The sequence below is a fragment of the Elephas maximus genome, chromosome 2 (assembly GCF_024166365.1).
Source record: "Elephas maximus indicus isolate mEleMax1 chromosome 2, mEleMax1 primary haplotype, whole genome shotgun sequence".
NCBI lineage: Eukaryota > Metazoa > Chordata > Mammalia > Proboscidea > Elephantidae > Elephas > Elephas maximus.
Window position 1 is genome coordinate 162,353,538 of NC_064820.1, and position 15,010 is coordinate 162,368,547.

The window sequence follows — 15,010 nt, forward strand, 5'->3', positions numbered from 1 at the left end:
GTGAATTCCCCTTCACCTAAGATGATTCTTGCCTGCTATCTAGTTAGTGAATTCTCCTCCCCCTCCCTCCCCACCCTCATAACCATCAAAGAATGCATTCTTCTGTGTTTAAACCTTTTCTTGAGATCTTATAATAGTGATCTCATACAATACTTGTCTGTTTGCAATAGCCGGCAGTTCAAACTCACCAGCCACTCTGCAGGAGAAAGATGTAGCAGTCTGCTTCCATAAAGATTACAGCCTTGGAAACCCTATGGGGGCAGTTCTACTCTGTCCTACAGGGTCGCTATGAGTCAGAACGGACTTGAGGGCAATGTTTTTTTGTTCGTTTTTTTAGGGGGGTCGATCCTTAGAGTGATTATCTCCCCATACTTATGTTCATTTACTGATTGGTACTCAGTTGAAGACTCCATGAGGACTATTTGTTGCAGATCTCTGGAGCTCTCTGTAGTTCTTTTCATATCATGCCATGTGAATTTTAGCCCCCTTTGTCTCTCAGGACTCTCAGCTCTTTCTCCTCAACTCAGAATACTGCTGGGTTCTACCTGTGTTTCCTCTCCCTATCTGTCTCCTGGAAATTCTCTCCAGGTAGTAGTATGCTATGGAAATGTAGGGCTCACTTGGTTAGTTTCCCCTTTCTCAGGGGTCACTGCCCTGCACTGTCTCATGTCCAATATCAGAAAGCCATAATTTCATATAATTTTCTGTTGTTTTATTTTTTTCCCATTCTTTCGGGCAGGGTGATAAATCATTTTATTTCCCTGTCCCTCCATCTTGGTCAGAAGTAGAAATTGTACTTATTATTTAAAAACAAACTGGAATATGCTGTAGTTTACATGCTAATTTGTTTCTCTTTTCAGAATAAAGCAGATGTTTTAGTCTTCTCTTCTGTCTTCTTAATGCCTTCTCATCATTTGTTTCCTAATTAATTATGAAAGCTATATTGTTAAGCATCTTTTACATTGTTAGGAAAGCCAACAGGGCATTCGGAAAAAACAATAGAATCTTGATTTAAGAAACCTTCGTTTGATTCCAACTGTTACCACTCACTACGGGATTCCCCCTACTATCCAAAAGTAGAGTCTTCTTATGAAACCTTTCGTGAGCTGGAATGGCATAAAGTGAAGAAGGAATTACCACTAATTTATACTGGAAAATTTTTAGAGTGTTTCCAGACCCAAACAATAACCCACCAAATCATACTAAATAATACATAAAACCTAAAATAATTAAATAATTTCCTGTATAATTCTCTAATACTTTTTCCAGGAGCATAACTAGTATTTTCTATCTAGGAGAAAAAGAAAAAATAATCCTTAGCTTTTTTTTTATATTGTAGACTAAAGCTAGTTACCACCTTTTCTAAGGCTGTTTATGTGATTGACAACTTTCCTGTCTTCTTAATCTTAATCTAAAGACAGCAACAACTATATCTATTAATAGCAGGGTCCGTATACTCAATGATCAAGTCAAGGTCCATTCCATTCTATTCTTACATACAATGAGATATTTATCTCTATAGATTCTGAGCCCTTCCAGCACAAACACAGAAGACTTCTCATGGAGGGAGTGAAGCTAGTTAATGGAACATTTCAAGATGAGAAGGTGAATGGATAAAGGCTGTTTTCCAATTAGCGTCTTTGTAAAAGGAGAATACGGATAGGCTGAACTGATGGGGCAAAACAAAATCAAAAAACAAAAAAGAATTATAATAAAGGGAATAAAAAAATCAATAGAGAATGTAAGAAATAAAGTATTTCATATTCTAAAATATATTAGCACATATGCTTTTCAGTCATGATCACATCACACCTCTTTTTGCCCAAGTGATTTTGGGTATATGATGTATATTTGTGTGTGTGCGTGCATGTGCATGTGAGTGTGTGTGTGAGTGAGAGAGAGAGAGAGCAAGAAAGGGAGAAAGTGAGAGTGAGCAGAGGACTGGGGAAAGAACCATATCAGCGTGAGGAGAGACCTGATTCCACAATAATTAAGGTAAATATGAATTCTGAGAACGGTTCATCCCTTTATCAGTCATGTGATTTTAGGCAAGCGGCTGTTCCTCTGATAACCTCAGTTTCCACATATGCAGTATAAGAAAAACTATAATTCCTTCCAATAGTAGATTTGTCTTTGCCATCTCACCACAAAAGCCAAAAAACTCACTGCTGTGGAGTGGATTCTGACTCATAGTGACCCTCTAGCACAGAGTAGAACTGCCCCATAGGGTTTTCAAGGAGTGACTGGTGGATTCTGACTGCCCACCTTTTAGTTAGCAGCTGAGATCTTAACACAGCATTGCACAAACAAATCAAGACAGTTAACGAATGGCAGAGTGTTTTGAAAGCTGTAGAATTGTAAGGAACTATAGGGTTGCTCTGAGTCAGAATCAACTCCAGGGTGGTGGGTTTGGTTTTTTGGTATAGGGTTGCTAGAGCCCTGGTGGCACACTGGTTAAGAACTGGGCTGCTAACTAAAAAGCCAGCAGTTCATCTACCAGCTGTTCTTTGGAAACCCTATGGGGCAGTTTTACTCTGTCCGATAGTCAGAATCAACTCAGCGGCAACGGGTTTTGGGTTTGATTTTTGGTATAGGATCTCCACGAGTCAGAATAGACTCGTTGGCAATGGGTTTGGTTTTATTGGTTTTATAGTTATTTATTAAGTTATTACCATATCCAAGGATCTCTTTGCACAGAAAAAGAGACAATTTGAGCAATGATCTGATAACTTTAAACTTTGGAAATAATCTTACTCTTCAGTAATGTTGTTGTTAGGTGCTGTGGAGTGGTTCTTGATGCATAGCCACCCCATGTGACAGAGTAGAATGGCCCCATAAGGTTTCCTTGGCTGTAATATTTACAGAAGACTGCCAGGTCTTTTTCCCATGAAGCTGATGGGTAGGTTCAACCTTTTGGTTAGCAGCCAAGTGCTTAACTGCTTGTGCCACCAGGGCACTTTTTAAGTACTATTATTGGTCTACAAAAATCTTATTTACTTGAAAAATTTCTCATCTCTTCCTTCACTGTCAATGTCCTTCCCATGAGCTCAGATTCTTGGCCATTTATATGTAGCAGTGTAAGGTTTATACTGTTTATTTCCAAGCTCTACCCCATTTTAATGAGAGGAAAGAGGTTTCTACATGGTTGATGAGTCATTGAAAGAGCCGAAACACAGATGGAATTTGGGATTTGAGAAAAGTAATCGTCTAACCTAATTCTGACCCAAAACCCAGTTCTCCAAAACCTCAATCCTATTCATTTCAATTTAAATTATATGGTTTTTAGAAACAAGGAATGATTAACAGTAATGAATCACCTTTGGATTTACAACATTCCTGAAATGAAATGGAGGAAAAGTCCTGATGATATGAACAAGTCGATGAACGTTTCCAATATTAAGCATGCTCACCAAATCTTTTGATTGTCTTCTCCTCTTGGAAGAAGTTATCAGTTCCAAACCTCTTGTTCATCTCTTCAGAAGGCTCTGGGTGTCCATGGTGAGATCTTTTCCAGTCAGAAGGAAATCAACTCCTTCGATCTTTCCTCATAACAGAGATTCTTTAAAGAGGCATAATCTTTTGCTTCTTTTGTTCCGCCCTAGCACTACTTCTTATTCTAGGAATATTATCCGTTTGGGCTAGATTTGGGGTCATCAGATCATATTACACAGTCACCTATTCTGTTGTAAGACATCAAGCTTTCCTACCACCAGTAACAGAGTGTACAGTTGAGATACATTCATATGGTCTGACAGGGCAGATGAAAAATTTAAAAAATTAATACTGAGGTGTTAATATTTAGAAGAGGCTTTAACAGATACAGGCAAGTAATTAATGATGATTGAACCTTAGCAATGCTTTTGTCAAGTTTCAAAGAGCTAATGCTTTGATTTATTTAGACATTGTGGTTTAGATACAATTACAAACTAAAAAAAAAGAACATATATTTTTACTCTTTCATTTCATTTCAGAATGTGTTGTGGCAGTTATTCTATCATGAGAAAAATCTGTGGTTGAGGTCCAAGTTCAAGAGCCGTTGACTTCCCAGAATCTTAAAAAAATTAGTAGAACAACATCATTCTAATGATATAAAGGTGGAGACAATATATCATTAACTATAAAGCTTATCACATATATCTTGAATTATTCTAGGCTATTTATATATTTTTTTCTTCTATATATATATATATATAGAGAGAGAGAGAGAGAGAGCCCTGGTGCTCAGTGGTTAAGAGCTCAGGCTATTAACCGAAAGGTCAGCAGTTAGAATCCACCAGCTGCTCCTTGGAAACCCTGTGGGGCAGTTCTACTCTGTTCTTTAGGGTGACTGTGATTCAGAATCCAATGGACAGAAATGGGATATATATATATATATGTATGTGTGTATATATATACCTATCTTGGAAACCCTGGTGGCATAGTGGTTAAGTGCTATGGCTGCTAACCAAAGGGTTGGCAGTTTGAATCTGCCAGGCGCTCCTTGGGAACTCTATGGACCAGTTCTACTCTGTCCTATAGGGTCGCTATGAGTCAGAATCGACTCGAGGGCACTGGGTTTGTATACTCCTCACTTAAGGATTATCTCCTTATCCATGCTGGCCAAGACTGGGCCCAGGGTGCCTCTGAGGGCCAGCCCAAGCATATACAGGAAGCCCTGGTGATGATTGTGCTACTCAAGGGAAAGCAGCTGGCGGCCACAGGACAGGACTGGACAGCATCTCCTGTTTGTCTGCGACATCTCAGTCCAGCCGCAGAGGGTGCAGGGCAATAGTGGGACAACACAAGACTGAGGGCAGGCAGGGGAAGGCCAGGCCAGGGCACGAAGCGGCCAGGGAGGTCACTGGAGGGAGGCAGGAATGGGGGGAAAGGGAAGGAGGCCAGGACTGCAGGGCCAGGGGGGACAGAGCATGAACAGGGTCCCCGCCCAGGGTAGGCAGCGGGAGGTAGAATGGAGTCGTGGTGGTGGGCTATGGACAACATCTGACCACCTGCTCCCCCACCCCCAACCTCAACCCCGAGAGTTCTATGCAGGTAGGGAAGGCGTGATGGGGGAAGGGGCCGCCTGGCTACACACATCCCAAGAAGGAGATGCGAGCCCAGACTGCCCTAAAGCAGAAAGCGATGGAGGAGGACGGTTGGGGGGAGGACACTGGCGCCAAAGGCGGGGCTCGTTCCGACTCTCACATAACACGGATTTTGCATAAGGAACTCGTCTTTGGAACTTACGTCAATAGCTATGTCGCACAGAGAAAATATGTGACCTTCCCCCCGCAATGCAGCTAGTAATTGATGAGTCAAGATTTGGACCCAGCTCTACCTACCTCCAAAGCAATTTCATTTCCATTACGTGGAGTAGTTACAAAGACAGGAATAGAGCCAGATTTCCTGACTCCCAGTCATATTCTCTTTCTGGTAAGCCATGGTGGGCTTCAATTTTCTAACCTGTAATAGTAATGAAATTTGAATCTACTCTTCGTGGTCACTAATTTTACAGAACCACGGGGAAGTACCACAGCTAATCACCTTGTTATATAAGGCGGATCTTGAAACCAGTGATTATCTTTTTATAAGAAACAAATTATTTCATGGAGAAAAAAAAAGGAAAGGAAATACCCTGGCTTTGATGCTTTTCAGAATATTGAAAATCCCAAAGTTGGCCAGCCTTGCTCAGTTTTCTGGCACAAACTTCAAAGGGCTTTGATGCCATACAGTCCCAAATTTTGCTTCTGTGGGTGTTTAGATCCTGAGATGTATTGGAACCAAATCTTCATGCTGTGGCTTCAGTCACCTTTACGTGATTCTTCAGCTGGTTTCTTAAGCTGATAGAGTAAAATAAGCCGGGAGAAAGGGCCTTAGCAGAAAAATGGAAGGACTGATTAAGTAGAAGATGCTTTCTCTAGAAAAAAAATTAAATTTATAGTTTGTTAAATATTTTATTTATTGTTTTCTTCTTGGGGGACTAAATAAGGAGGCATACAAGAGTAAACTTAGGGGAAAACTGAGTGAAATTTTTCAGACAGTAATTTGGGGAGCGATGGACTGTGGAAAGTTATCCCCTGAATCTGTAATTTTTTTAGCATTACAATGTTTTGGTTAGACTACAACATTAGGCTTTAGAATATAAAATATTCAGATTGAGAATTAAAAAAGAATTTATTACCTACAAGCTTTGATTCCACAATGTTTATGCTTTTACTAATGAGTGACGGTGAAGCAATGTATGGAGGAGAAAGAAGCTGAACTTGTGATATACTTTCAAATGCCAGGTCTGTCCTTTCCATCTAACGTCTGTGCTCCTGGGAAAGTCACTACTCCTTCTCTGAGTTTCTATTTCTTCCATATATTCAATATGAAAATTTTGCTAGGCTATCCCTAAGGTTGTCCAACTGTAGCTTATGTATGAGTTTGACACTTCAGACCCTTCAAAACAGTAAATGGAAGCAGCAGGAACCGTAGGTTCTCTCACTGTAAGAAGCTTCCCCCAGATGTGGAAATCTTTAAATCTTTACCTGATTGATATAGGACAACCAATCTGTCCTCTTTTCCCCTCCCCTTCCAATTATGGAAGAGCCCAGTTAGAAACATGTTTGGCTATGAGGTAGTGTGTCTGGCATTGCTGAAGAATCCAGTCCTTATACAGGATTATGGAATTTTCAACTTTGAGAAGGGTCCTTGCAGCCAACCTATTGCCTTTTGGGGGAAATATCATGAGAACACATTACTGCTGTAGAAATAGATATTATCTGTTCAAATCTGCTACCTTGACAGGTTCCTTATAGGATGTACATAGACAAGTGTGGCATAGCATGACCTTGTACAACTGGTTTTATAATTTTGGCTTGTGATGTGGGTGTTAACCAAGTTTCCTCATATAAAAGTGAGCTGCATTTCCACGGGTTCAGTCTTAGAGCACCAGCTGAGCAATCCACGGAGCTGACTTGTAACTGACTTACATCATCTTCATCATGAAGATAGTTACAGTGCCAATGCTTCTGACTCTGGCTCTTTGCCTCATACAAGGTGAGCAATTTGCATACAATCTAAGCCTCTAGTCACACATCTCAAGCTTTAGGGAAGGGACTTGTACTTAAATAATAATGATAATGATATTCCTGAAATCCTGAATATTCCTGCTAGACACAGAGCTTTGAATACTTATGTATGTGGCTATATAACTATGCTGTTATTTTTAGAAATGGCAAATAGCTTGAGATAATCTGAAATTTATCCATGAGAAATTCTTCCATCACTTCTGCATTAGTTCTAAAAAATTAATAGATTATTCTTTTCATTGTCCCCTTTTCAAGCATATCAATTCATATTGCATATATACATATGATATATATTTTTAATATTATATATAAGTAGCATATAAGTTACTATATGTATACATTTTAAAAAATTCAATCATTTCTTCTTGTTGTTAAGCGGTTGTGCCTTATAGGATATTCATTCATCCTAAATAAATTGAAAGCATTTCTCCTATAAGGTGAAGGACTTTTGCGGACACTGGGAGATAAGTTTTATATTTGCTATTTGATTTTGAGGGAAACAGATTCCCTATATTCATCTCTCTCTGAAGTATTTACATTTTATAAAGGGAACCTCAGAGATGGAGAGTTGGTGGGATCATCATACACAAATATTGCCCATTTTCCTAATATAAGTATGTAGATAGAGAAAAGAGTCTGTTAATCAGAGAATTTAGGAGTCTAGCAATTTTAAGTAATCTTAATTTTTGCCAGATTTCTAGTTTTTGTAGCTGTAAAGAGGCAGGAGAGTCGCTAGAGTCCAGAAAATGAAATTTTATGTGTACATAGTCTTCATCATATATTACAATTTTCAAGTATATTATAACTGACATTATGTATTGCATAAATTTTTGTCAATAGGTATGTACATTACATTATAATTGTAAAAGAAGATCTGCCATACGTTACTCTGAAAGGACCTTTTAGAAATTATACACTGTGAGGGATCAGAAAGGAGATGAATATTATTTTCTACATATCTGGATCTTTATGAGCTATTGGACCTTCAGGAGTGAATACACTGATCTCTTGGAGCAGAGCCCTCATTTTATTTGCCGTGTTAAATGTTAAGGTGTTCGAAAGGAATTTGTAGTTTTACAACATATTGGTGTTAAAGCAATCAAGATGCTGCACTGAGTGAATGTTTATTTTATTTATTATGTATTTTACATTCCCTTAACTTTGGTTTCTGTGTTTTTGTCCCAGATGCTGCCAGCGAGGATGAAAATCAGGTTAGTTCTGCCTCTTCTGTTCATTGATTCCATTCCAAGATCCCTGAAGAAAAATGGTTTGTGGCCAACACCTACAGTTGATAATGTACACATAGTATACTGATAGATCCCGATAGCTTTTGTTAAAAACACAGAAACAGGTCTTTATGAATCAAGACATGAATTACACACACAGAAAAACCAAGGGATTAATGATGATGGATGTCTGCAAGAGGCAATCCACCATCCTAAAGGAGTATTTTATATTCTATGTGCAAATAAGAAATAAAATCAACTGATGAATTACTATTATTCAGCTTAACATCTAAACAAGCCAGGACACACATAGGAAGCTGAATAAGTCTCCTGGTAACTGTAGTGCAAAATGAGATTGTCTGTAGCTTCAGGTCAATGTACATATTTCATTCGATAAATTTTTACTGAACATCTATTATGTGTCAGACACTCTTTGAAATGTTGGGAATAGTCTATGGAAATAATATAGAGAAAAAGCTCTATCTTCATGGGACTTATATTCTAGCGGTGGAAACAGGCAAATTAATAAGTGTGTTTATGACATGCCTACTGGATTAAATAATGATTGGTGCTAGGAGAAAAACGACAGGATGAAGGGTAGGAATTGCTGGGTATGGAGACAGTATCAGTTCTCATTGGGATGGTCAGGGAAGTTCTCACTAACAAGGTGGCATGAGAACAACAATCTGGAGGTGATGAGGGAGTGAGCTGTGCAGATCCTTGCAACTTAGAGCAGACCGGGCAGAAGTACCAGCAGCAGCAGAAGTCCTAAGGTAGGAGGGTGCTTTACCAACTCTCAGAGGTCTTTTCTCTGAGAAATAACAGCTTCATTTTCTATAGAACTTAAATTTTTCTATCTATGTGGCCCTCTATTTAAGAGGGCCAATTACATACATAGGTACATACGCACACACACACAGACATACATTTTTATGCCATTAATATGGCTCATGTGTTACTTCTCTCAAAGGCCATGAACATGAAATAATAAAAGAGTGAAATGACTCTTCTTTACATGGAAACTCTTAGAACCATGGTTAAAATAATCACTTGTTGTATTTTCGTGTAGCATTAAAAAAAAAACTTATAGGAATGTTCTAGAGAATTTTATCATAATCTCTATTATTTCTTCAAAGTTTACTAATTAAGGAGAGGTACAGAAAGTATGGTAGAGTACAAAGAAGACTGGATTTTTGGGAACCAGAGAGCACACTCACTCGGATGCTTTATATTAGCAAAATGAAGGGTATTGTGTGACTCTCCCATCATTTTCTTTTTCAGAGTCAAAAATAATGGGTGATGGCTTTTGGTAAAAAAACAAAAACAAAAACGCTATTCTTACCATTAAAGTCTATTTAGCTTAAAAATGTCCTAAAACATAAGTTTAGCTACCTTTTATGTTGGCATAAACAAGAACACAAAGAAAAGTATTTCTCTGGAAACATTTGTGATAATAGTCTTATGAATATTTTGGCATAAATGAAAACTATAGATTTTTTTTTTAATGGTGCTGGAATTTTTGTTATTTTCCAAGTTCAGTAGCTTGGGTTCTTTCTGGCACCATCAAAGCCATGTTGAATGTTATAAACATGAGCCAGGGTAGCATGGAAAAGTATTGTAATAATCCGTAAGGATTCCATCACAGCAAGGTTATTATGAAGCCAAAAGCAAACTTGTCAGTGCTCTAACATTGGTACCAGGTGATGCTAGCTGCCAGAGGCTTTTATTACGGTGTTAGAGAGAAACAATGGTAGCTTCTGGCCCCCTCTGCCCTCTCATCCCCCCTCCAGACAGGAGATGCCAACATAGTCTCATGTGTCCACTTGATCCAAGAAGCTCGTTCTTCATCAGTATCATTTCCTATCCCCTATTCCAGTCCAATCCCTGTCGGAAGAGTTGGCTTTGGGAATAGTCCCTGTCCTGGGCTAACAGAAGGTCTGGGGACCATGGGCCCTGGGGTCCCTCCAGTCCCAGTCTGACCATTAAGTCTGGTCTTTTTACGAGAATTTGGGGTTTGCATCCCACTGCTCTCCTGCTCCCTCAGGGTTTCTCTGTTGAGTTCCCTGTCAGGGCAGTCTTTGGTTGTAGCCAGGCACCGACTAGTTCTTCTGGTCTCAGGCTGATGTAGTCTCTGGCTTATGTGACCCTTTCTGTCTCTTAAGCTCAGAATTACCTTGTGTCTTTGGTTTTGTTGATTCTTCCTCGCTCCAGGTGGGTTGGGACCAATTGATGCATCTTAGATGGCCACTTGCTAGTGTTTAAGACCCCAGACAGCGGGTGGTGGCTTTTAAAGAAAAAAATACAAATGTGTGAAAAGAAATAGTTGGATATGATGATGAAGGGGCTCTGAAATGTAAGCTTCATTATCTTCACAGTAAAATGCCTTTGTCCACAAGGCATATGATATATCAAAGATCTGTGGTTCCTTCCAGGAAAGGTACCCAGTTTTAAGAAACCCTATGTGTTATGTTGATCATTGTCTCCCCAGTGCCTGGCACCCAGCAGTCATTTATGGTAGGCCTGGTAGAAAAATGTTTTCTAAATATGTCTGATCAAGGAACCCACTTTTATTTAGCAACTATGAACATTTCTAGGACTTGTTGTCTTGCAGTACACCCTTTGGGCAACGTTGACAGAGGCAGGGTTTTCCATGTTCACATACTTTGTCTTGGTCCTACAGTAACCCTTTCATGTTTCTTTTTAAAGCATTTATTATTGGCCTACTGTTCTAGGTACCTTTATATGTGTCATTTTAGCATATTTCAATGGTAGTAATAATGACAACAGCAAAGAAAACAATAGTAATAAAGAAGAAGGAATAAGACAGGAGGAAAATCTGCTACGTAGCAGGCGCTCTCTGAGGGATTTACATACTTACAATATTTAATCTTCATAACACCTGTAAAATGTATGTATGTCTATGCCCTATTGCTACAGATAGGGTAACTGAGCCTTTGAGAGGTTACCTTGCTAAGGCTCTAGGGCTTATAAATGAGAACTCTGGGATACAAGCTCAGGTCTTTTGACTCTACATCCCTTGTACTTTCCATTTCACTAATGGTTTCAGATGAATGCTCAGTAGGTATATGGGCAATCTTCAACAGAAAAGCCAGTCATTATTTTTGTTTGTGTGTTTGTATCAACTGAGTGAACGTTTTCCATATCAAGGCGGGTGGTGGTCATTAAGTGGTACTGCTTGAGGAAATTCTTAGAAGGTAAAGTCTTGCTTTGATGAAATTTAAGTAAACAAAACTTTATCTTCCCCTCAGGAAACCTGCAGTGAATTCCGAGCATTGTTAAAAACTGGAAAATTATTTTGTCCCCAGGATAAAAATCTTTTTCAAAGCCCCGATGGATTAAATCTCATCCAGAAATGTGCCATGTGCAAAGTAATATTGTGAGTAAAGACCCTCTTCCTTTCAAGAATTTAAGTTACCAGTTGTTTTCCGGCTACCATTTATATATATATATACATACACACACACATATATATTTCCTTTCAAATGTATTTTTCTAAATCTATAAGGTTAAAAAAAATGCTTAGCAGTTCACTCTGACACCTTCCATCTGATAAAGATGGATAATTGCCACCCACCTGGAAAGATTTTAATGACTACTCAAGTGGTATTCCAAAAGCATTCTGGAGGGTCCGGTATTAGTGCCTTATGCAATATTCCAGTGTTTTGAAAATGTAGTTCTACTTTTCAGCTTCCTGGTTGTGGGGAAAAAGAACTTGAGAAAGTCAGCTTCCTTGGGCCTGTTACTTCCTGCCTCTGTTGTACCCTAGAGGCTGAGAAGGGCCCCTTGGGAATGACACCAGATACTCCTTATAGCAGAAAACCACCAGAGGGAAGCAGGATGCACACTGTCTCTGTAAGCTGCCAGTGCCTTTGATATCTGGGATAAATGTGAGGATGAGCTGGACTAAAGGCTAGCTGGAAGATTCCAACTCTCTGCAGCTCAGAAAGAATTAAGATCCTGACACGGCTAGTTTAAGCACATCTACCCAAAGCTTCTTGACTTGGTTTCCTTCTCTTCAGTGACACCTCTAGGGAGGAAATGGGCTTGAATTATCAATTAAAAATCTCTAGAGTGTCCTAGTTGATTTTTGAACAGGGACATCATCCTTAGTCTCTCACCGTGGATGAAATTTCAACACTGGTGGCAAGCCGATACTAAGCTCACCCACATTTAAGATAATTATGTGATAATTGGCTTTTTTGATGCCACGTGGTATGTGTCAGGGGATTTCATTTGACATATTCAATAATACTGGGATAATGACACTCTGATCAAATGCACTGCTTCTGGTGAAAAGGCTGTGGGAAAGTAAAAGAAGGCAGGGCAAAACTAAGGGTGGAAATGCCCAGGGATGTGTGAACAATCCTTATTCTCTTGAAAGCTGACAGAAAGTTGTATTATTTACTATAAAGTTTTCTCCTTGTTCCGTTGGAGGTTGCTTTGGACAGGAGACTCATACTATGAATATAATACATTTACTGGAAAAACATTACATTTAAATGTAATTTAAGACAAACCAAAAAAAAAAAAAAAATGCCTTAAGACACACAAGACAGTTCATTACTTTGAAGGTCATTCAATCAATTACTATTTTATTACCTATGTAAATTATGGTGGAATCAACTAAGTTTTTTTAAACTGAAAAGGTGGAGACTGTGCAAGGCATAAAAATGGTCCTCAAATTGTTGAAGGAGCATGTTTGGAAGAGGATACTGACTTGTTCTGTGGGTCCCGGGAGGTAGGAATCAATACAGACAGGCAGATTCTGGTTCTGTGTGAATATGGTCTTTGAAACAGAGTAGCTCAAAAAATGAAACAGGTGTCTTTTTAGGGTTTTTGACCAACAGGCTGTTGGAAGTATTCAAGGCCAGGTAGTTTGTTATGAAGGTAAAGGTAGAGATTCATGCCTTGATGAAATTTTCCTCCTGTAGATCCAAGTTTGAGATATCATTCAGCACTGCAGAGAGACTTGGGGCTCTGTGTCCAATTTTGGACCTCCTTATTGTGACATGCCAGTCTGGGCTGAGGACAGCAGCCTGTGGCTCCTAAACAGGGCAAAGTTAAGTTTACCATGTAAGTTGTTATAAAAATTGAGCAAGCATGTCTAAGCTATGTTATTCTTTGTCCTCTTTCAGGGAAAAAGAAGCAAGATACCAGAAAAGGGCCAGGCATTTGGCAAGGGCCACCAGAGCCACCGACCCAGCAAAGGTGAGACAGTTTGGAATCAACCTGTTGTGTTTGCTTTAGAGATTATGCTTGACTCTATTTAGGACTACCTGTTTATTTCCTAATTACTAGGTCATACCTGTTGTGAAGCCGACTACTTAGAAGGGAGGGAACATGGCTTCGTCCATGGGTGGGCTAAATATCTGGTACAGCTTGTCCATTTGCCCAACCCATGACCCAACTCTCCGAAAAGATTTGGGTCCTGACAGATGCTGAGAGGAGGCCTAAGCTAGTTTAATGTCTGCCTTCCAGGACCACTTCTCATTCCTACTGCCCTGTTTTACTTCCAACAAGAGCTTTCCTGGGACTCTAAATCTGAGTTCAAATCTTAGAGTCCTTTTTTATTGTCTGTGTCACTTGGGCAATTTACCTACCTCTGGGTCTCAAATGGAAGACTTGTTTTGTGGGCCAAATGAGAAACTAAGTTTAAAAAGTTGGTCATAATGTTTGACGTAGGTTAGCAGGCTCTTGCCTCATTCCTGTTTTTTCTCCCCTTTCATTGCCTATTTCAAATAGGGTTGCTTCTTATATTTATTTTGCAGATGGTGATGCAGGCTAATAGCTGAGAGAAGTATTTTGTGGCAAAATAAAAGCATCTTTTAAAAGGAAAGAATAAAATGACACAGATTTAGTCTACCACACAACCATTTCACCTTATAAATAAGAAAACAGGTCGGGGGAAATATTTGCCTTACAGTGTCTCACAACAGGTTATTAACAAAGCTGGGGCTATAAGCAGGTGTCCTGACTACCACTCCCATCCCTACAGGTTTCCTACGTGGTTTCTTCCCCAATACCTTCTTTCTCTTCTTCCTCTCCTGGCTCTGACACGTAATTAGAATGATCAGTCATGGAAGGGCACGCCCAAATTCCTTAGAGAATCCGCAGTCTAACCAAGCTACCATCTTCCTTGGCAGTATTACGCTGGAATGCCTGTGAACCTCAGCCTCCACAGTAAACCTAGTCAACCAAATTCTTTGCCTAGGCTGAATCAGTCTCATTTTTAAAACAATACATCTTATAAACACAGACACCATTTAACTGGTTAATAACTGAAAATCCTTGGTTTCTAGCAACAGGGAGATGCTTCTGTGTTCTATAAAATTCCTGGGGCTCAGAAAGCTTTACTGGTAACTTTCAAATCTGCCTTTATTTGTCACATTTGGAAAAAGGCTCACTCTTTATGGCCTTCATTAAAACTTATGTGTCAATAGTTTTCAAAAATATAAAATACAAGCCAACCAACCAACCAGCCAATCAAATATATAAGCATACAAACCAATCTTGGACAACCTGCTATTTTTTTTCAATATAGCTATTCAGATGTTTCCATATCTAGACATAAATTTTCTGGTTTTTACTCAAAACAGGATTTTTAAGAATAAATTCACAGAATTTTAAGACAATATATCTCCCTGTTGATGTTACATGCTTGATTTATAATTTTCATCCCTACATGAAATTCTTAGATGCTACATTGGCTGC

At 39.1% G+C, this 15,010-nt stretch overlaps 1 protein-coding gene across 1 annotated transcript in view; it reads left to right on the top strand.

Moving 5' to 3' along the window:
• Positions 1–6,965: 6,965 nt before the first annotated feature.
• Positions 6,966–15,010, top strand: part of SPINK5 (serine peptidase inhibitor Kazal type 5) — an 87,009-nt gene continuing 78,964 nt past the window's right edge. The window contains exons 1-4 of the mRNA XM_049868745.1: positions 6,966–7,020; positions 8,238–8,263; positions 11,548–11,675; positions 13,435–13,507. Of these exons, the coding sequence (XP_049724702.1) occupies positions 6,966–7,020; positions 8,238–8,263; positions 11,548–11,675; positions 13,435–13,507 (282 nt within the window). The remainder of the gene's footprint in view (positions 7,021–8,237; positions 8,264–11,547; positions 11,676–13,434; positions 13,508–15,010) is intronic.